This window comes from Engraulis encrasicolus, chromosome 16 (assembly GCF_034702125.1).
Source record: "Engraulis encrasicolus isolate BLACKSEA-1 chromosome 16, IST_EnEncr_1.0, whole genome shotgun sequence".
Lineage (NCBI taxonomy): Eukaryota > Metazoa > Chordata > Actinopteri > Clupeiformes > Engraulidae > Engraulis > Engraulis encrasicolus.
In genome coordinates this window covers 14663114-14685868 of record NC_085872.1, presented here as the reverse complement: position 1 = coordinate 14685868, position 22755 = coordinate 14663114, and the positions used below count along the sequence as shown (strand labels likewise).

At 42.4% G+C, this 22755-nt stretch overlaps 2 protein-coding genes across 2 annotated transcripts; both read left to right on the top strand.

Moving 5' to 3' along the window:
• The first annotated feature begins 6791 nt into the window (after nucleotides 1–6791).
• On the top strand, nucleotides 6792–10499 carry LOC134465229 (uncharacterized). Its single transcript, XM_063218775.1, has 4 exons — nucleotides 6792–7309; nucleotides 7574–7689; nucleotides 8159–10300; nucleotides 10395–10499. The coding sequence occupies exons 1-3, from the start codon at nucleotides 6901–6903 to the stop codon at nucleotides 10298–10300; spliced, it is 2667 nt and encodes an 888-aa protein (XP_063074845.1). The 5' UTR covers nucleotides 6792–6900; the 3' UTR covers nucleotides 10395–10499.
• A 2076-nt stretch (nucleotides 10500–12575) lies between these two features.
• On the top strand, nucleotides 12576–21713 carry LOC134465231 (schwannomin-interacting protein 1-like). The gene is made up of 7 exons (XM_063218776.1): nucleotides 12576–12772; nucleotides 13948–14057; nucleotides 15979–16096; nucleotides 16418–16624; nucleotides 19283–19406; nucleotides 20098–20191; nucleotides 20747–21713. The coding sequence occupies exons 1-7, from the start codon at nucleotides 12743–12745 to the stop codon at nucleotides 20790–20792; spliced, it is 729 nt and encodes a 242-aa protein (XP_063074846.1). The 5' UTR covers nucleotides 12576–12742; the 3' UTR covers nucleotides 20793–21713.
• Nucleotides 21714–22755: the final 1042 nt, after the last annotated feature.

The window sequence follows — 22755 nt, the reverse complement described above, 5'->3', positions numbered from 1 at the left end:
CGAAGATTTCCATGCCACGTTTTGGTGTTAACTCACCAGTTTAATTCTAACTCAACAGAAATTAAACCCCATTCATTTTCAATGGGGATTCATTTCTGGTTATTTAGAATTAAACTGGTGAGTTAGCGCCAAAACGTGGCATGGAAATCTACAGGGTATATTGAAGAGTGAAGTGTGGGGTACCAGGTCAACAAACAAGAACAGCTGACAGCAAAGCATCAAGGATATCTGGGCTTCCATAACTGCCATGCACTGTTTTTCCATTGACTTCAATGTTAAACGCATCATGGCCATTATGAAGACAGCGAATGTCCTAACCAAGTATTGACCATTGCATGTTATGTAGAAAGTACCAAATTTCAACTGATATAATGTGACCCGAATTTTGATGAAGAAAATTTTGATTTTATAACAATATTCTAATAATGCGAATTCCCCAATTCATGGGTTTTTTGAGCTGGAAGGCCAACGTATATAAAAAGAAAAAAAATAATGATTGGAATAGTTAAAAAACTGGGCAATGAATCTACAATCCATGACAGTTTAACATTATTGATGGAATTATGGAAATAAATCAACTTTTTCATGGTATTCTAATAAAAAGGCCTGGAGCTGTATACGTTCTATTTGACTACAATTGCCTACGCGTTTGAGCCTTAACGCCTTCAGGGCATATTACATGACATGACGGCCTTTAAAGTGACACTGTCCCATTTTTGGAAATAAGCTTATTTTACACCTCCCCCTGAGTTAAATAATAGGCTTTTACTGTTCTCCTGTACTTTCAACCGTTTTCTGGGTATGGCAGTGCAAATTTTACCCTCATGCTAGCAGTTATCATTGAGTCCTATGAGACCGGCTGGTGGCTAACTGGTCTCATAGGACTCAATGTTAACTGCTAGCTTGGAGGTAAAATTTGCACTGCCATAACCAGAAAACGGTTGAAAGTACAGGAGAATGGTAAAACCCTATTATTTAACTTAAGGGAAGGTGTAATATGAGCTTATTTCCAAAAATGGGACAGTATCACTATAAGGCTGCAACGCGTAGGCCATTGTAGTCAAATAAGTATTTTAATAAATCGTAACCTTGAGTGCCTCAGAACTTCTCTTCCTGGGCTGTGTCCGTTTATTGTTAGTTGGGTGAACCCATCTGTGAGGTCATGCAGTCGTGGCCTGGCTCAGACTAATCTACTCTGACCTTGCCGTAACCTCATAGTGACTGGAGATTTTAGGGCCAAGTATCTTGCAGACAGTTGTAAGCAGATGTCAAATCCAATTGCCCAATGCGCGTAAAACACTGGTTTAGGCATTTCCTACATTTAATCACTTAAGTCACAGCAAGTTTTCTATATGTTTGTCAATAAAAACCCTGTCTTGGGGTCCTATTGGTACAACGTCAGTAAGAGCTCTGAGTTTTCTAACCAGGGACTGGATGTATGTAGAGTGGTTCAGCAGTCGGGATCTGGGGTTTGATGGGAACTGATGGCTAATCTGAAGACGTAGCAGTGATCGGAGCAGACCAATACGGGCAGCCAAGAGAAGCAGTTCCTCTGTTGAAATCAGTTTTGGGGGAGCAGTAGTTGCATATTCTTTTACCTGTGAGGAAGCAGACAGATGGGGAAATTAATCATGTCGTGTTTTGTTAATGATTGGTGATGCCAGGCTCAAATGTTCTCTCATGCGGTTACAAAGCTTACAAAGGTGTGGCCGTGGCCCCTTACTTGCAGTGTGGCCCCTACTTTGAATTTGGCTTGTCGTCCCATGGCAAGGAAAGACACAAACGCCCGCTGCTGTCCTAGTACCCTCACGCCGACATTTTTGTTCAGAGACAGGAAGATGGGGCTGAGAGGGGTGGGTATGTGAGCGGACTGGCTCCAGTACCATCTTTTTGTTCTTTCTCCCTCTGGGCTTAGGCATTGCCCTCCCCACATGTTCATGTTCAACCTGGTAGAAGAAGGCAAGATTACATCAATGTCATTTGCAATAGACGATGAACGTTAAATAATCGCGTGCCAGACAACTTTTCGCTTACAGTTGTTAAGGACAATAAACATAACCAAATGATATATACACAGGCTTACATGAGCAAAATGCTGTCTAGCATGGGTAACCAAATATTTTCAAAACATTTTATGACTTCAGTTCAATGCTATTGAATATATTTGTGTTTTCTAGATAGATAATGTAATATGGTGCAGCGTCCACGTCCCCAACTTGTGATTCTACGCATAACTACCTCTTTCTGCAAAAAAACATTACTGTTTTGTCAAATGGCCTCTTATACCAATAACAAAAGCACAACTTCTTTTGGGAAAAAAAGTGTTCCACAGATGCACAAACATGCACTAGTCTGTATTTGACCTCAAACGCAGTGTATAGATTGAATTATATACTCTAGATGGGGTTTCTTTTGCCTCAGTGACTCACCATATGGTGCCTCCACTGTGGTAACATGTGGCCCTTCCATTTGATTGGAAGATGCCTATTATGGATGGCTTTAGTGATTGGTCATCCTGAATGATACAAACTCTTTCAACCCCACTGGAGATGACCAAAGCCAGGTTCCCTGAAGGGTATCTAAATCAGTCATAGGAATCAATCTTGTTGGACTCCATGGACACAGGCACTACAGGTAAACCACCAGCAATGTACAGGAGATTGCGGTCACACTGGTGTTAAGCAAAAGGATACAAAACTTGCATTGAACCATCCGGAAACACAGTGAGAAACTTTTTTCCATTAGAATAATACTTCTCTGTAAATGTCATTATTTCCTGAAAGAGAGACAAGATTTTGAGAGAGTCATATATCACATATTCAAGAAATAAAATAAAACTCATAAACTAAGCAAAAATGACCGCCTTAACCTACCTGATGCTTTGAAACACTGTATTCATATGCACATGGTTCCTCTAAAAATGTTCTGGATTCCAATTCTGCATCTGTCTGCGTGTCTTCTCTGAATAGGCCGTCAGAGAGACGGAATGCAACTGTATTTGTGTGTGATATGTCTGAAAAAAAGCGGTGCACAATGAAGTTCTACTGACACATGTTATAACCACAATTCAATATAACTGTCTTAGGATGGCAACACATTTCTCGACATGGTACTACTGTCCGACAACAGCATTTTAAGATTGGAAAGTCAGTATGTGTATACAATTCTACTCCCATGTACTAGATCGATGTAATCTTAAATTACATTAATCCTTTGTAAATGGTCAAAAATACGTTATGACCGTTATTGGCCGTATGTGCTACAGCATACATACAGTGGTCAGAAGCATGGGTGTTTGTATGCAAGTGCTTTGCCTCATTGTAATACTGCTCCATTGCTTTTTGCTGTCTTCTGCAGGAGAGAACACAAACATGTACATTACAGGGGCAGAGGAGGACATCATATGTTCATTGTCTAATATGCCTTTTGTGAAAATGCTAACGGCTCATTGGAGAAGGGAATGTTTTCCGAGAAAGTGGCTTATATACTATTGTAAACATATAAAGTGCAGTCATTTCACTTTATACATCAAGCTAAAGGTCTGGGGTCTTTAGCAACCTGCTCTCCTCCAGAGCACCGGTTCTTGCTCGTAGCTCCTCCTTCTCCTTCACAATGACATGAGCAATATGGGCCATCGACTCGGGCGGTTCATCTGGTCCATTCCATGCCCCACCACTCTCCCTGGCAACCATGTCAAACAACCGCCCATATTCAGCACAACAAAACTCCTAGGAAGCAAAACCAAAACAACTCTTCAAGTCTTTAAAACAAATCCATGGGGGGGATTAGGGGGCCCAGAATTGGGTCCCCATTACAATGTAGGCCCTATGTATTTGCCCCTTTCAGATGACTTCGTCCTGGGCCCAACAAATGTTGTCAGCGGCCCTGGCTGTTGTATATTTTTACATCACTTTGGGCAGCTGTAGAATCTAGATGAATAGACGGCTCTGGTAGATACAGGGTGTATCAACAGCATCTGGTTGACCTTTGACCTCATCACAGTAGTGTGTAATAGAGTAGAGTAATGTTCCTCGTGTGCTTCGGAGACCACTGACCTCTGAGCTTCTGAAGGGTGGATGCATAGGAGGCCAGGCTTTCCTACAGCAGAACTCACACAACTCACTTGAAGACCTTGGCCCCTCCTGAGGCAAAGATACACATGTCTCAAAACTGCCAAAGTAATTCCCAACAATGGCTACGTTTACATGACGATTTTAATTACAAATGAAAAATTCAGAATTAAATAGTTCAGTCGGATTTACTTTAATTCTGAATTGTCATGTGTTTACATGACATTTTTAAAGTGGAATGAAGCTTTTTTCAGAATTAAAGTGAGTTAATTCCAAATTAAATGTCTCATGTAAACGTAGCCAATGTGATGTTTGACCAATAATTTGCACTTAAACCAATAATTACCTTTTTCTTTTTTTTACAAAACTTATTTTAACCATTTCTTCTCTCTTAAATAATAGTGTTCTGAATTAAATGGTGAATTTTTATTACAATTTTGAAGACAATGTGCACAAATAATTTACTTGTGCATTGTGTCGGTCCACGTTGTTCTCTTGATATTCTCCCTTGTATCTGAGAATCCCTGGATATCCATGTGGGACAGATGTCAGTGAATGAAGGATCTGTAGCACATCAACATGACGTAAATAGCACACACACAGATATGTGAGCCTACTAATTACACCACAAATATAGGCATATGAGAGGGTAGAGCAGGACTACTAGTGGTGTCAACAATGATCGATTCGGCGATCCAATCCAATGCGGTGCATGGACGATCCAATTCAATGCGGCAAGTTCCAGGATCGATACGGCAATTTTTTAATGTTTCAATTACTTCCGTGGATATTTTGAGAGCAAATTAATGTTAAATTAAATAAAAGTACTTCAAAGCATTGCAAGACTGATACAGACTGATCCAGACTGATCCAGAAAACAGCCAATAAATTGTTGCTCAGTATCTGACTACTTTTTGCCTTATCATGACTGATGAAACATTTGCTTTGCTTTCAGTAGAAATGTAATGCATTGCAATGCATTGTAGAATTGAATCGGATTGCTACCTCCCGAATCGTGATCGAATCGGATTGTGAGGGCAGTGCCAATCCACACCACTAAGGACTACTAAGTACACTAAGTGACAAAGGTATCCTTATCTCATTCGACTTGCTAGCACTCTTGGTAATGTTTTGCTTCAAGTTTAACCCAAGTGTTCAATTATCTCAATGTCACACCTACCTCCATGGTTGTCTGTCTTTTCTCAATTTTGCTCCTCTCTTCGTGGAGAACAGCAGATGATTCGGACATTTTCAGGCTGATGATATCCATCTTATAATACAAATCTGCAAGTTGAGATTAAATGGGTTATGGCTGTATCAAAGAAAATGGTTGAAAACTGGGATCCATACATCCCCTGATATGCTCTGTATTGATTGAAAAGAATGAATAGGCTGTAGTCAGTGTTCTGTCTCCCACTTGGCACAGTTGCAGTCTCTCAGTGTAAAGTCTAAAAGTCTGTTGTTGATTGTCGCCATTGACAATGAACAACAATCTCAGGAAGTAATAGGTCACTACATAAGGATTGAGAGGGGAATAGGGAGACAGCTCATAGCTGTTCGATAATATAACAAAATTGAAGGAGGTTCTGAAAGCAAAAGATAATGTGAAAAGGTTTAATGAATTTAAAAAAGCAGTATTATATTTATTATCCATCACTATTAAAGGGACGCTGTGCAGGAAATGGTCAAAAAAGGTACTGCAACTATGCTGCTCATTGAAACTGGGCTGCATATTGCCAAATTTCATCTTTACATGAATGTTTACTAAGTAATAAACAAATATTTGCTAGTATGGTCCGAGTGCAGTCATTTTTGCAGCTAAAATTGGCTGTTTTTGGAAATTCAAAATGGCGGACCATGGAGAAGATCCCCCTTTTCATGTATGAAAAGTGCAATTTTTCCAGTCATAATGAATACTTAGAATTTGATGGTGGTGGTGAGTATTCATGAAAAAGGTAACATTAGTGAATGGGCAGCATGAATTCTGGAAATAAACAACTAAAAATCTCATACAGTGTCCCTTTAAGAGAATGGATAAATAAGACTGGGGTAAATAAGATATCTAGCATACCCAAGATGTTTCCTTTATTAAGAGTGTTTTTCAGGAGGTACCAGCCAATTCTTTGTTTTACCTGTTAAAGAAATAATTTAATGTGTGAAATCATTTCTATCAGACGGCCAAAGTTATGACCAACTATGAAGTCATCCATTTTTACCAATGGCTTGGTGAAACTTCTAAGGTGTTATTTCCACGTAGCCGGATATTTTTAAAAGTGGATATTTTTTCTCCTGTTTACATTGATTTTGGCCTTCCGTTTCCACGTGGGCAGAGTTTTAAAAACCAGATATAAAAAATCCAGCTTTAAAAATATCCCATTTAGGGGGCTAAACTGCACCTGTTATCTGATACTGGAGTTTCTATTTTTATCCTCAAGTTGCATTTTCAGCTGAACAGGAGAAAAATATCCACATTTTAAAACATCCGGCTACGTGGAAACAGCTCTTAAGGCCTCAATATTCAATTTCTAATAGCAGAATGTCAGAGGTTACATGATACCAAAAGCAATCAACCATGCATGCAGCTGACTGCAGTCTGACACGTAAATGATCTTTAATTATCCAACCATCCACTCGCTGATGAAGACACTGATTTTGATTGGTCACAGAGTGACAAAGCTTGATTACTTAAGTTGCACATCAGCTGTACCATCTGTTAAATTAGGAAGGTGGTAAGCAACTTCCTGTCTTGATTTGAAACTGCATACACCTTTGCTCTTTTTAAACATTTAAGAGTTTTGCAGGTTACTCCCTGCAGAAACAACAGGCAGACATGAGGCTCAAAACAACAGAACAGGTTTTTCTTTTAAATTTCTGTCTCAGCTTACTTTATTTTGATCGAACGTGTTGTGTAAGCCTTCGAATTAAGAACAGACATGAACTGCAAGGTGAGAACAAACCAAGTGATGTTTGGAAGGGGACGATAACATTTGGCCAAGAAGAAGCATTTGGAGGTCAGCATTTCAGGAATGAGGGAATTGAACTAGATGGAAAGAGGAATGTGGACGAAGAAATGCAAGCTGACTCTCCTATGGTTGTAAAATCTATGGGTGAAAATGGTGCCGACTCCAGTTCTTCAAAGGCAGCCTTCGATCGTATGCAGCCAACTGTGTTGTGCACTAACGATTTCATGAAGTTTTGTGCTCAAGGTCCAGGTTTCTCATCTCTTCTATTAAATAGAGGTATGTAGGCCTTAATTTCACATCTTGCATCAGTGACTGTGACTCCCAACACCATGGCTACGTTTAAATGGCGTTTTTAATTCAGAATTAATAATTCACAATTAAATGGTTCAGACAAGTTTACTTTGAGCTTTTATTTAATTCCTAATTGTGAAGTGTTTACCTGGTGTTTTCAAAGCGGAATTGAGCTTCATTCAGAATTAAATTAATTCCGAATGAGATGTCATGTAAACGTAGCAAATGGTTTCTCCTCCATCTCTCCAGCAGGCACACCGCTCTCATTAAACCAGCTGCCTGGGGACTGTGGATACTCTGTGCAAAGGACCCAGTTTGGCTTTGTCTTTCTTGTCCCGTACAATGGTTGTGATGTGATGAATCAGGTATGTTGTGACTTTCAAGATTATGGCAGTTTAAAGGTACACTGTAAGATTAATTGTTTATTTCCAGACTTCATGCAACCCATTCACTAATGTTACCTCTTTCATGAATACTTATAACCATACATGAAAAGGGCGATCTTCTCCATGGTCTGCCATTTTGAATGTCCAGAAATAGCCATTTGTAGGTGCAAAAATGACTGTACTTGGGCCATATTAGAAAATATTAGTTTATTACTCAGTAAACTTTCATCAAAAGATCACATTTGGCCATAGGCAGCCCCGTTTCAATGAGCAGCATAGTTGCAGTACCTTTTTTGACCATTTCCTGCACAGTGTACCTTTTTTAAAGAACCTTGGACACAAGAATGAACTTATTGGTATTTAATGGTTCTATTTGTCTAGTTCTTGAAGTTATTTTGAAGCTAATATTGACAATTGTGCTGTGTCTTCAACTGATTTTGTTCTCCAGCATGGAAACAACTTGCTTCAGATGACGTGGCATGGCAATCCAGTGACCCTGTCGTGTCCTGTGAGCCCAGGAACTCAAACTGAAAAGGAGACTGTGGCCCCAACAATGCCTTCAAAAAACAATCCAAAAGAGCCTTCTCAAGTTCAACAAGATTTGCAACAGTTGATGATGAATTTCCCCTCTCACTCAGTCACACCACCTGCGTCTGAAGCTCAAGCCACTGCAGCAAAGCCATCTGAGAATATGCAGCAGGCGCAGAATATGCAGCAGCAGCTGGTGAACCCTTACTTGCTCTATCATGGGCTCCCCAACCCCTTCGGTATGAAGGATCCTTCTGCAACCACTGCAGCACAGACCACCGAAGCAACAACTATGGCTTCCAAGGACCCTGCACAACAACAGCAGCAGCTGATGCGTCCTTACTTTGTCCCTGGCTACTACTACAACCCCCATGCTGTGAAAGATCCTTCTGCAACCACTGCAGCACCGACCACTGAAGCAACAACTGTGGCCTCCAAGGTCCCTTCACAGCAAGAGCAACTGCAACAACAGCAGCAGATGCAGATGGTGAACCCTTACTTGCTCTATCATGGGCTCCCCAACCCCTTCGGTATGAAGGATCCTTCTGCAACCACTGCAGCACCGACCACCGAAGCAACAACTATGGCTTCCAAGGACCCTGCACAACAACAACAGCAGCAGCAGCTGATGCATCCTTACTTTTTCCACCCTGGCTACTACTACAACCCCCATGCTGTGAAAGATCCTTCTGCAACCACTGTGGCACCGACCACTGAAGCAACAAATATGGCCTCCAAGGTTCCTGCCCAGCAGCAGCAGATGATGATGCATCCTATTTTCTACTCTGGATACTACAACTCCCTCTCTGTGATGGATCCCTCTGCAACTAGTGCGGCACCGGCCACTGAGGCACCAACTGTGGCTTCCAAGGTTCCTTCACAGCAAGAGCAACTGCAACAACAGCAGCAGATGCAGATGGTGAATCCTTATGGTATCTATCAAGGGCTCCCCAACCCCTTCAATATGAAGGATCCCTCAGCAACCACTGCAGCACCGACCACTGAAGCAACAACTATGGCCTCCAAGGTTCCTCAGCAACAACAGCAGCAGATGATGGGCCCTTACTACTTCTACCCCGGGCTCCCTAATCCCTTCAGTGTGAAAGATCCTTCTGACCCCACTGCAGCACCAACCACAACCGTTGCCTCAAAGGTCCCTTCACCGCAGCAACAGCAGCAGCAGCTGATGAGCCATTTCTTAATCTACCCTGCATACAACCACCAAACTGTGAAGGATCCCTCTGCAACTACTGCGGCACCAACCACTGGGGCAACATCTAGTCCTGGAAAGGGTCATTCCCAGCAACAGCAGCAGCAGCAACAACAGCAGCCACCGCATTATTATTATTACTCCAGCTACTTCAACCCTGTACCCATGAAGAATCCTTCAGCTACAGCAGCGCCCACGATGCCCCCTACAGCTGTCCCGCAGCAACAGCAACAGCAGCAGTTAATGCAGCAGCTCATGCAGCAACAGCAGCAAGCCATGCAACAGAAACCGCAGCAGCAACAGCAACAAGTCATGCAACCACAGCAACAGCAGCAAGTCATGCAACAGCAACAGCAGCAGTTAATGCAGCAGCTCATGCAGCAACAGCAGCAAGCCATGCAACAGAAACCGCAGCAGCAACAGCAACAAGTCATGCAACAACCACAGCAGCAGCTCATGCAGCAGTATTGGTACCCTAGTCCCAATCACCCACTTCCTGGAAAGGATACCATGGTAACCACTGCAGCTCCAACCACCACAGCTTCGAAGATTCCTCCACAGGAGCAACAGCAGCAGCAGTTTATGAATCCTTACCAGATTTTCAATCAGTACCCTCAGTACACGCCAAGTAAGATTCCAGGTTCTACCGCTGCACCAGCAACTACTCCACAATCTCAAAATCAGGTGGACACGTCCAACTTCAGACCATTCTTTATCAGATACCTCAATCCATCTGATATTAACAGGCCACAGCAGGCCAAGTCCAAATCTTGGACCCAGGTGTTTTCCCACAATTACCCATTCATGGACCCACACCACAACACCAAGGATAAAGCCATGTTTCCTAAATGAGTAAGTCTTTGCTCTTTTATATTTTCAAAATTAAAATGTCATCCTTCAGTTGATGTTCCATCCTAACAGTGAACATGTGCTGGTTTCCTTGCAGACAGAACATCACCGAAGAACATCATGATGTCACCCCCATCATCTGTTTACAGCAGTTGTCTCTTGAAGGCCAATGCATATTTTAATAAAATTACAATGAATGGAACTCTGTTGTTCTGACTTTCATTTCATTATTCAAGTGAAGAGGTCTTAGTTGTGTTTCTTTTCTTGAGGAAATGGCCTGGTTTCGATGCACTGCTGGTTTAGATGCACTGCACAAAGCTATGGATAATGCCGTTCCAAGTGTAAAATCTGAATGGAGTGCCTTCTTTAATGGACAGTATTGCCCAAATAACTTCTCATCCTCTGGTCTTTATGGAAATACAAATGTACAGCTATGGCAAATTGAGACCACCTCGAAATTACCAGTGTTTCTGGTCTGACTGCTTATTGGCAAGTGTCAGCAACATGAACATTGTTTCATTCTATAAACTAAACATTTCCTGAATCTCGCATGAAAATATTCATTTAGAGCCTTTATTTGCAGAAAGTTACAAATGGTCAAAATAACGGATGCAATACAATTTTCAGACCTCAAAAATCCAAAGAAAACAAGATCTTAACTTTAAAACATAATATGAGTTGACTTGAAGCGTTCAGAAATCGATATTTGGTGGAATAACCCTTGATTTTAAATCGCATTCTGTCATTCATGTTCTCCACCAGTCTTTCACATACCGGTAGTTCTTGAATGGTTTAATTGCAAAATTTCAAGTTGCTAAGCTTTGATGGTTTGTGATCATATTTCAGGGGTTTTACATTGGACTCTGGCCTGGACATTGGGCTGGCCATGACAGGATATTGATCTGGTGGTCCTCCATCCACACCTCTATTGACCAAGCTGTGTGGCTTGGAGCATTGTCCTGCTGATAAAAACCGTCTTCTGAGTTCAGTGACATTGTCAAAGCAGAAGGAGGCAAGTTATGGTCGAAGATAACTTTGTATGTGGCTTCAGTAGCGCACCCTTCGCAAGGATGAGTCTGCCCAATTCTAGCCTTGCTGAAGCTCCCTCAGATCATCTATCCTTGGCCAAACATCCGATCTAACACTTGGTCAACTATTGGTTAGACACCTGGAGAGGTCTACAAACCAGTGTCTTGCACCTGCTGTGAAATTTAGTAGATAACAGGTGTTACCTGAGGATGCTTCAGCAAGGCTGGAATTAGTCAGATTCATCTCTGCAAACGGCGCTCCATTGAAACCACCAAGTTATCTTGGATGAAAACTTGCTTCCCTTTACTACAATGTCCTCCCACTCTTCAGATTATCTTTTTCAGCAGGACAATGCTCCACACAGATTGGTCAATTAGTGTCTGGATGGAGGACCACCAGATCAAGACCCTGTCATGGCCAGTCCAATCTCCAGAGTCCATGGAAAACCCCTCAAATGTGATCAAAAGGAAGACAGGTGATCATAAGCCACAAAACAAATCTTAGCAACTTGAATCGTTGCCCTAGAGGTGGAATTAAATCATTCAAAAACGACATGAAAGACTGGTGGAGAGCATGCCGAGATGCATGATAGCTGTGATTAAAGTCCAGGGTTATTCTACCAGATATTGATTTCTGAACTCTTTAACACATTACTGTTGTGTTATTTTAAAGTTAACATCATCTTGTTTTCTTTGGATTTTTTGAGGTCTGAAAACATTGCATCTTTTGTGTTATTTTGAAAATTTGCAGCTTTCTGCAAATAATTGCCCTAATGCCGCTTTTCCACTGCCAGTTTTCTGGTAGGCACAGCTTGACTCGGCCACCACTTATTGCTTTACGATTGAGCTGTGTCGGGCCCATTTGAATAGCAAAAAGTGGTGGCTGAGTGACACCGTGTTGAGCTGTAGGTCTGCCAGAAAACTGGCGTAAAAGAGGCATTAGTGACAATATTTTTATTCAAGAGGAAATGTTGTCAGTAGTTTATAGAATGAAACAACAATGTTCATGTTGCTGACACACATGCCAATAAGTAGTAAGAACAGAAAAACTGGTAATTTCAACATTCAAGGTGGTCTCTCAATATTTGCTAGAGCTGTATAATTCTGAAAACTCAATATTGTGAATTCAATTTTGTGGAATATCTGAATTACAAATCCTGTTTAATGAATGACAGCCATTTATCCTTCATCCTGGTAGCCTTGCAGCAACTGCATGTATTCCGGTTTAACAGGCAGGCAGAATCTCTCCATCTCCATCTCCCCTCCTCCCACTCTCGCATGTGTGCACGTGGCTGCAGTGAATCGTCTCGTCTCCTGGGTGTAGCTCAGATGCTGCAGTGCATGGAGGAGAAGGGCAGGACTGCTGCTGCTGCTGCTGCTGCTGCTAACGCTACCGCTGTGTAGAATATGAAACAAGATGGTTCATCAAGAGAAATGCATTTACCAGGTGAGATCGATGGTTGATGGTGTGCTCCTGTGCCTGACCTCTCTGCTGTGTGTTGTGGCATGTAATTTGCGGTACCAGAACGTGGTGAGGAGAGGGTAGATTTAGCTGTGTCACTCTTGATTTTCTGTGTATAGATGGATGCTGAATATGGCTGTGATCATTTTTGAGATACACATTGACTGAATATCTTTATCACAACTGCAGGGGCTGTGGCTGTTTTTTTTCTCCAGACATCGTGAAATGCTTGTGTTGATGAAAGGCAAATCTATACATTTTTGTAATGGGCATGATTATCTTACATAAGGAATTGTGGATAGGATGTAGATGTTTCAATTAATCATGGGAATAATGTGAATATACCTGGTACAAACCTGGTACAAATGTGAGCAAACCTGGTAAATGGATGTGGGTTGTTTGTAGTGGTTTCATGGTGTCTAGTTTCACAGATACACAGGGGAGTTGTTGATGTAACTGATGACGTTACAACTCTTTGGAGCTGCTTATCTTGTGATGCATCACAGAATGAGTTGGCATCATCAAGGCAAATGGGAAAATATGAAAAGCAGAAATGGGAAAAGAGCTTTTTTCTAATGTCTTTAAGTCATCGGTTATTTGTGATTTCCCATACATTTGGACTGGAAAGTGGAAGGAGGAAGAAGAGTTGGTACAGGGAGAAAATAATGCATGGGGTATTTTAGTTCATTCTCATTATAGAAAATATTTCAGCCACTTTTCTATTTTGTTATGGCATTTTTATTGTGTTTTCAATAAAATGTTACCCTCAAAACTAAAATAGCCTTTTATATGTGTGTGTTTGTGTTGTGCGTGTGTGTGTGTGTGTGCGTGAAGCGTGCGCGTGTGTTTTGTGCCTCAGGCTTGTTTTACTCTTTCTCCTTTTCACCAGTGCATTCAGCCAGCAATGATTTAATTTCTAGCAAAGGCTGAATTCATTCCAGTGTAGTAGGATTTCTTCTTCATTTCTATATTAATCTGTTCAGTAGGACTAGCCTACGTTATGGGAATGAATTGTTTACATAATAATACAATCCTACCAATCATTGCGTATGTTGGGGGAAGCATTCATTTATTTTCAACCATCCTGCTTTGCAGTTAGGCTGGGATTCAGATGCTGGTGTTGTGGTTGTGTAGTAGCCTACTGATGTCTTATTGCACAGGCCCAGAGAATCGAGCGAGAGTCTATAAGGCAGAAGCTGGCTTTGGGCAGTTTCTATGACGACGGGCCTGTCATCTTCACGGGCTGCAGCAAGAGCTCTCTATCCTCACGGTACGTTTGCGCTGTTTCTTGTTCAACATGAGAAATTAAATTTGTTGATGGCAAAATATTGTAGCTCTTTTCTGTTAGTTCTAATATGGTACACGAATGAAGAGGGTGTTCCAAATGATGCTGTTATCTTTTTCTCCACCAGGGGACAGAAAAGTATAATCCCAGCTAAATTGATCGAAGCAATACCTGTGATTTCTGTGACTGAGAATGCATTCAAAGTCAACATTATTTATTTGGGTCTCAATCTGAACGAATTAGGATCCATAAGACATAGGACATGAAAACACAAGACATAGAAATGAAAACAGTACAAGACATGCACACCGCCTCTAGCGATTTCATTTCTTTATTTTTTGTTTTTATTTGTACATACAACATTTGTGCGTATTTTTATTCATATACATTTTTAGAGTGTTTAAAATGGGGTGGTTTGTGATTTGAAGTTCAACCCGTACCAGTGGAACTGCAACTGAATGTGGTCAGTGAAGTCTTGAAAGAAGAAGTGCCCGAATCTTGTGTTGTGTGTGTGCTTGAGGAGCTCAGCTGAGCTGGTGTAAAACCAGTGTGACCCACAGGGTACAGCTCGAGTCTCATCCGTCAGTTCTAGAGGAATTTCCAGCATTCATTTTTATTGCATAAGGAAACCTTTGTGGCTTTGGGAAACTGCATTACAATAGTAAACATATTCATGATTTATTGGTCACTGACTATATTCTGAACAAAGACCACATTGCTGTTACGTTGCAGCCGACACTGATTAGCATTAGCTGGTGTCATCTTATGGCAGTTGCTACGACTTAGCTATGTTTAATTGGAGTAGCATGTATATCCTTCACATGACTTCGTAGTCTTATTAGCAGAATAACTGTTTACAATGGCATCTTCCTGCACACAGAGATAGACCAGATGTTTGAGACTGTAGGGAAGAGGAGTTGAGTTTCCCTGCTGGTACTTGAACCCAGGCCTCCTGGGGTACCATACTGGGTCTCTGACTGCTACACTAAAGAGCCAGACTCGTTGGCATAACAGTCAGAAATCAACCACAACCCTAGTGTGGTTGACCCCATCACTAGGGTCCCTCGCACCGGGGTCACCAATCCTGGCGGTCCCTCACATGGCATTAAGGCTCATACACAATGGGTACTTTGTCCCTGACCTCACGGCAACCATCCCACTTCTGACTATTTGTAGCAAAAGGGAGTAGAGTTGCCCCAACGGGACTCGAACCTAGACCTTCTGGGGTACCATACTGGGGATCTGTCAAGTCAACGAGCCGGTCTCTTTGGTGTAGCCATCAGTCAGAGTGCACCTACAACATAGTGATGGCAACTCCATCGCAGAGACCCTAAGTTGTCAGGGGTTTGGGGGGTTGTTCCTTCATACAATTGTTAAAAGTGTGATATTATGCAAGATGAGAATGGAAAGGTAGAGTTCCGGGCTTCAGGAAGCCCCAGGGGGCGTTGGGGACCCCTAGGGGGGCGTTGAGAAGGTATACAGCAGAGTAGGAGTGGAGCTTAGTTCCCATTGAGGGGCTTTAGTCCATTTTATTTTTCAATACTAAATGGGGCGTTTTTTCAGGATTGTGATGAGGTCAAGGGGGTGTTTGTTCAACCACTGTCCTAGAATATGTTTGATGTCATAACCATTCAAGGCCTCTTGGTGTAGTTGTGTAATTGTTGGGCACGATTGTGATGAAGCAGTGCTGCTTTTGCAAGGCAGCACCCATGCACACTTTGCCATTTTGATGCATTCTGATGCATCCAACTGGCAAAGTGTGCAGGCGCGTTGCTTAGCAAAAGCAGCACTGCTTCATCACAAACGTGCCCACTGCCTGTTACCCCACTACAGTACCATGTAGCAGTTTATCATTGTTGTCTAATAATAATCTGATGTGATGTGTGTTGTGGTGTGATGTTGACAGGCAGCAGAATGGGGTGCAGATGCAGATGTGTTTTGTGAATGACAGCAGTAGTGATAAGGACAGTGATGCAGAGGACAGCAGAACAGAGACGAGCCTGGACACACCTCTCTCACCTGTGGTAATGGACCTTTGGAATTGGGGTGTGTGTGTGTGTGTGTGTGTGTGTGTGTGTGTGTGTGTGTGTGTGTGTGTGTGTGTGTGTGTGTGTGTGTGTGTGTGTGTGTGTGCGCGCGTGTATGTGCGCGCGCTCATGCGCGCTCATGCGCGTATGAATGTGTATGTGTACTGTACTGTATGTGCCTGCAAGTGTATTGTCAAAATGAAACCTTTAATTTTAAAAAGATGTTGTGCCATAAACTGGCTAAAACAGTGGAAACAAATAAAGATACAATTGCCTCCCCACCCCTATCCCTCCACCCCACCCCAACCCTCCCCTCAGAGCAAGCAGAGCTCCTCTCTGTCGGACCGGGACACAGGCGGCGAGGAGGATCTGGACCCGCTGGAGGACAGTGAGTTCTGGCGGCTGCAGCGGCGGCTCCAGGAGGAGGCCCGGGTGGCGCTGGCGCTGGCCAGGCCCATGGCACGCATGCAGGTGGAGGTGGAGAGGCACATCCAGCTGCACCGCCGGTCCCCCGTCGCACACTTGGTCAGTAGCAACACCGGCACCACTACTACTACTACCCCCTGCAGAGCCTACTGTGTAGCGTGGGGCTTTGTTTGTACCCTTAAAACTGCTATTTTGAGACCCACATTGGATTGTGACTTAGCATCATTGTATCTGCAACATTGATGTCCATATATGCATATTATGAATTGCGGACATAAATCAAGTAGTTAAAATGCGTTTGAAAACGTAGAGTAGAGTCACATTATTGATCCCCACCAGGGGTAAATGAACCCATTTTAGCCTGATGCTGCGTATATGTTGACCTGTGGTGCCTGGTGTGACATATACACCGCATTCAGGTTCTTGTGATTTGAGCTTTTTAAATTAAAAATGTGGTTATGTTAGAGCTGAATGAATACACTTACTTACAAGATTAGGTTCCTAGCTTTGAATTTCATGTTTTTAGGTGTTTCGAGGCTAAGGGATTTTAATAGGCAGAGGGCACCTTTTCCCGAAAAGGGCTTAGGCATTCAGCAGGTGTTTTTGCAAGGCCCTTAGTCTAAAATAGGTTAAGGTATATGTATAAGGTTTTACATTGCAGTTTGATAGGTTGGATTCATGTCCGCATCAATGCCTTTACCTTGATAGAAACAGACAGCCTTTGGACAGATGAAGGGATAAGAAATAAGACATTTTTTTTAAATTGCCAGTTTCCATCTGCCAATGTAAAACATGTATTTTAAGACATTGATGGTGTATTTCTCAGTCATTTGTTTCGGTTTTCAACGCAGGTCTTCACAGTACAATGTTTACTCTTTCCATGTGAATAAGAATGGTAGAATTGAACTTTTAAGATGAGATTTTCAAGAAAATATACACATAATTTTGTGCATCTCATAAACCAACCATGGGTATTTTCATTTGAGCCTTAACTTTCTTCTAAACTGGTCACAAATGGAAAGTACGTTGAGGGGTTTTGTGCGTTGAAATGTCTAATTTTGTATCTTGAAATCATTTCGGCCACTGTGGTGGAGTGACCATCACTAGGGTTGTGGGTGTGCTCTGACTGGCTCTTTGGTGTAGTAGACATTCAAAACTTTATGTAATAACTATGGTAATTGTTCCCTCTGCATCTTTAATTCTGAGTGACTCAGCCTCTCTGTTATTGTCTTATACCTGGACATTCAAATTGTTCATCAGTACAATTCATTTTGAAATGTTCTTCCTTGTTGTTTTATCTTATTTGGATGTTTATAACATTTCACTGATCCCCGTCCCAACTTATTTGAGACGTGTTGCAGTTATCAAATTAGAAATGAGTACATATGTCCCCTAAACAATATTTTTTTTTAACACTTGATATGTTGTCTTTTCACTATTCTCCATCTAAGGAATGTATTGAATGTTTTGAAAAAGATAGCATTTTGATTTTATTCTCAGTTTACCAAACGTCCCAACTTCACCGGAGTTGGGGTTTGTATATGGTCATTTTAACCTTTTATTGACCACGGCACTTTATGTCTGTCTTGTGGTATGTTGTTGCTGTCTATATGTGTTTATGTCTTGCTGCACACCTAATCGCCCCTTTTGGGGACAATAGAATTGAAAAGTTGAAGTATTTAGAGCAGGGGTGGGAAAATCCTTTCCATCCGACGGGCAACTTCAAATTTTACAAAGTCCTCCGAGGGCCGCTCTATGAAGAACACAATCCAGAATTTCCCCCTACACTTTAGGCCTGTATACAATGCGGCCACCATTACAACAGACCCCACCTTAACAAGGTCTCTTGAAAATATAACTTTGTATCGCAAATGTAATTTATAGCATTTCTTTGGAAAACATGTCATGTTTCATGTGAATCTGCATAAAATTCAAATTATGCTGGGACCGGAAAAGACTGACTCAAGGGCCGGACGCGGCTCTCGGCACATAGGTTCTCCACCCCTGAGCCCTGGGTTTGAGTCATGGCGTCAAACCCAGGCTCATCCCCAATGTATACAGTACATTAATGAATGAGTCCTTTGAGCAAAGTTGCTAATTAACCAAGCTCTCACAATGCAGTCAGTGTGATAAAAGCTTTGGTTAAATAACATTCCAAGACCATATAGCAGAAATCTATACAGGTTGCAGTACAGCACACACACCATCAACTGGAGCAATAGGCTTAGGGCCTCTGCACATTAGCTCCGACAAAGTGCAGAGCACTGCTCTGCCAAAGTTCGATTCCATTGTTTTCAATTCAACCATACAACTATGTATATGATCGGAGCCACCCATTGATTATCTATGCTCTGCTGTGGTGAAATTGTGTGCGGAGGTCATTGAAATTGTCGGAAGCGAAAGTGCTCCGCAATGCTGTTGGAACTCATGTGCGGATAGCCAGGCTGCGCCCTCCTAGTGACGCAACACCTTCAGCGGCGCTTCTAATCAGGCCAGGAGCAATACAAATATCATATCTGAAGTCCGGAAAAATCGTGAACTCCTCCCACTTTGTCGGGAAGTAAACAACCAGTAACAAACCAGGGGAGGCGGGTCAACCCTGCCGTTTGGGAAATGTTCATTGTTATGCTCTTGGTCAGACCATGTTTCGAAGCGATTTGAAAGTCGATGATAATTAGGCTAATATGCGGAGAGGCCCTTACTCATTGTGTGTGCATGTTCTTATGTGTTTATTTCCATATGCATGTGTTTCTTCAGCTGCCCCATCTGGCCCACATCAGTGAGAGTCTGATGAAGAGGAGCCTGAGGCCAGGGGACCTGAGAGACATGAGCCTGGGGCAGCTACAGGTCATCACCAACAACCTGCACTCACAGATACAGAGTAAGAAACTCAGGCTGAGAATCTTCTCAATGCTCTGTTTGCCGACAAATCCCCTTTTTGGGCTCCCGTTTGGTGTTTTGCATTTTTCAAGCCTTTGTGCCTGTACTACATACTAACCGAAGCAAAAAAGCTAGGTACCAAAAAGGGAAACCAAAGACGTTATACCAGGCTTGCCTCGAAACACTTTATTGCTGTTTTGACAGACACTAGTTTGCTCTGTGGTGGTTTCTGAACCTGAACTGTATACCTGTGTAAGCAGCCACAGAACATTCCTCCATGTCATTGTGTATTCAGTAAAGTGCCTGAATGGCAGCAAGCCTGTGTTGTTGCATATGAAGTAGGCCTAACTGTATATGGTAGCAGGCCTCTGTGTTGTTGCATATGAAGTACACCTAACTGTATATGGTAGCAGGCCTCTGTGTTGTTGCATATGAAGTAGGCCTAACTGTATATGGTAGCAGGCCTCTGTGTTGTTGCATATGAAGTAGGCCTAACTGTATATGGTAGCAGGCCTCTGTGTTGTTGCATATGAAGTAGGCCTAACTGTATATGGTAGCAGGCCTCTGTGTTGTTGCATATGAAGTAGGCCTAACTGTATATGGTAGCAGGCCTCTGTGTTGTTGCATATCATTGATACGATTGCGTGCAGTTGCTTCTAAGTGGTTGTATGGTATTGTGTCTGTTGTCACAGGCCTGAATGAGGAGCTTGTGCAGCTGCTGGTCCTGAGAGATGAGCTGCATGTGGAGCAGGACGCCATGCTAGTGGACGTGGAGGATATGACCAGGTAGAATCAGAGATTGGAAATATCTACTCACACTGGGTGTAATGCATTATAGAACTTTGTATTCTGGTATTTTTGTTGGCAATTGAACTATTGTATAAAAGCAATATGACCCTCGTGGTCGGGAGGGTGTTAACTGACATCCTCGCGGGTGTGATTGCCGATGGCACTCAGCCTTCGGCTTCTTGCCTATGGCCGAACCACTCCCGGGAGGATGTCAGTTAACACCCTCCCTCCCACTCTATATTGCTTATTTAGGCCTGTACTATGACCGTAACTACCATTGAGGACACAGAGGTCATGTCCTCTGTATTTCATTCAGTAATGTAAAATGTATCTATGATGAAAATTGATATATGATCTACAATGATAAATTCAGTCTGTGTACGACACCCCCATTTATCCTCAAGGCAGTGATTAATAAAAGCAAACTTAAGAGTTTGACTTAAGTATTTGAAGCATTCTATATGTACAGTATACAGTACAGCCCGCAGTATTTGACCTCTGTATTTGAAAATGTCTGGTTACGTCCCTGAAGTGTACCTCTTTTTGCTTCAGACATGCACAGCAGAGACACGTGACAGAGAAGGCCCTCTCCAAGTGAGACGTCCCCAGCTCCCCATGCGCCCTCACACACACCTACCTATCCCGGATACTGGATGAAGGATGCACACCCTCATGCATAAGTAGTGCCAGCTGTCATGTCACTGAAGATGTCTAATAGCTCAGTCCTTGCACATGTCAAAAATACTGTATAGTGTGGAGTGTATTATTAAACGCGAGCACCATACGCTTTCATGCATGTCTGCACTGTGGCTGACCACTGTGCTCAGTCCAACGTCTTGTGATATTTAGATACACAGTCAGTGGGTTGTTGATGAGTCTCTAGATATTTGCAGATGGTGAGGTATGCTCAGAGAGGAGATGTCGTAAGGCATAGGCCTGTGGTATGCTGAGGTAGGTCTGGGCCCTAATAGGCTACTACAAAGCTGATTCAGGAGTAAAACAGGTAAATCATCAAATAGAGGATCCTGGAGTCCTCATTTTCGAACTCAGGCTCCTCTATTAGATGATTTACCTCTTAACTTAACCTGGTTTACTCCTGAACCAGCTTTATAGTATAGGCCCCTGTTGTCCACCTACTCTCAGACATGACAACAGATAACAAACATTACCGTATCGCCAAGGCCCAATAGAAATGAGGTATAAACACATTTTGGGAAAAGGGTATTAAAATATTTATGTCCAGTGCCAGTTATACGTTTGTATGCAGTAAAGAGTGTCAATATTTATTTTAATTGCCAAGTGGAGGAATATTATTTGATATGCAGTACCTCACAGTACTTTATTATTGTCATATTGACTCGCATAGAAAATTGTCTAATCACTCATTATTTAAATTGCAGGCTATTTTTTGGTGTGCTCTATTTTTAATTCATCATTTTATTTGGTTATGAAGTGAGATACCATAACTGATGATGAAGAATCGCTAAATAAATGGCTTTGGTCCAAAGTATAAACACTAGTCTGTGTCCCCTGTGTATTTTCAAACAATCCCCACTGTAAATGTATTTGATGCTCTCGGCACCAAAAGAACTTGAACATTGTCAACAATTGTCGCCTGTCATCCATTGGTCATCCAGTCTGATTTATTTCCTCATGTGAAAAGGAAACTCCAACTCCCATTGTCATTGTGACTCCACAGCACACAAGTGTTCACTGCACACTGCACACAACGAAATTGCATTTTATGCCTCACCCGTGCAAGGGGGCAGCCCCGAATGGCGCCCCAAGGGAGCAGTGCGGCGGGACGGTGCTATGCTCAGGGTACCACAGTCATGGAGGAGGATGGAGGAGAGCACTGGTTAATTACTCCCCCCACCAACCTGGCGGGTCGGGAGTCGGTCAGTGTTGTGTTCAATTAATTTGGATAAAACAATACAGGGTGGGCCAGTGTAAAGGGACACGAGCGCTAAGGCTTGATAGGACGCCCCTGAAATCATCAGCACCTGGACCACCACAAACGCAACATTCATGGGCACAGGATTTGTTAGAAAATGTGAGTCCCCTTAAAGATTCAAATATGCTTAGGTAAGACAAGTCAAATGTGTTGCATTGAGAAACTTCTCTATGAAACTTATAAGAGGATTTGAAATTGCGGTACACAAGTACTCCAGATGTGTAATTTTAAATTAAACAAATATACTGTGCGTATCATGGAATCGCCTGAAAGGTGTTTAGTTTGGAATCACATGGGTCCGATAGCTCAGGGCTTACAGTGGGACTGAACCACACACACACACACACACACACACACACACACACACACACACACACACACACACACACACACAGCAAAATACCATACTGGCATTCTTAACACACAAAGAAGAAAGTAATAAAAAGGGGCAATACCTATGAAAAGGTGGATGTAATGGTCTCACACATGCTGTTCTATTAATGGACATCTACTGAAAGACAATATATTTGCTAGTGGCCCCGTCTTGACCATAGCACAGTCCTGTAGAGGCCTTTGTCATTAAGCCTATTTTCATACGAAGCCTCAA

Bases quoted from the DNA above. Each gene is read 5' to 3' on its own strand.
- LOC134465229 (XM_063218775.1), top strand. From the start codon at position 6,901: ATGAGGCTCAAAACAACAGAACAGGTTTTTCTTTTAAATTTCTGTCTC. The intron at 7,310-7,573 runs GTATGTAGGCCT...CCATCTCTCCAG, and splicing joins ATCTCTTCTATTAAATAGAG to CAGGCACACCGCTCTCATTA. The intron at 7,690-8,158 runs GTATGTTGTGAC...TTTGTTCTCCAG, and splicing joins GTTGTGATGTGATGAATCAG to CATGGAAACAACTTGCTTCA.
- LOC134465231 (XM_063218776.1), top strand. From the start codon at position 12,743: ATGGTTCATCAAGAGAAATGCATTTACCAG. The intron at 12,773-13,947 runs GTGAGATCGATG...CTTATTGCACAG, and splicing joins AAGAGAAATGCATTTACCAG to GCCCAGAGAATCGAGCGAGA. The intron at 20,192-20,746 runs GTAGAATCAGAG...TTTTTGCTTCAG, and splicing joins GACGTGGAGGATATGACCAG to ACATGCACAGCAGAGACACG.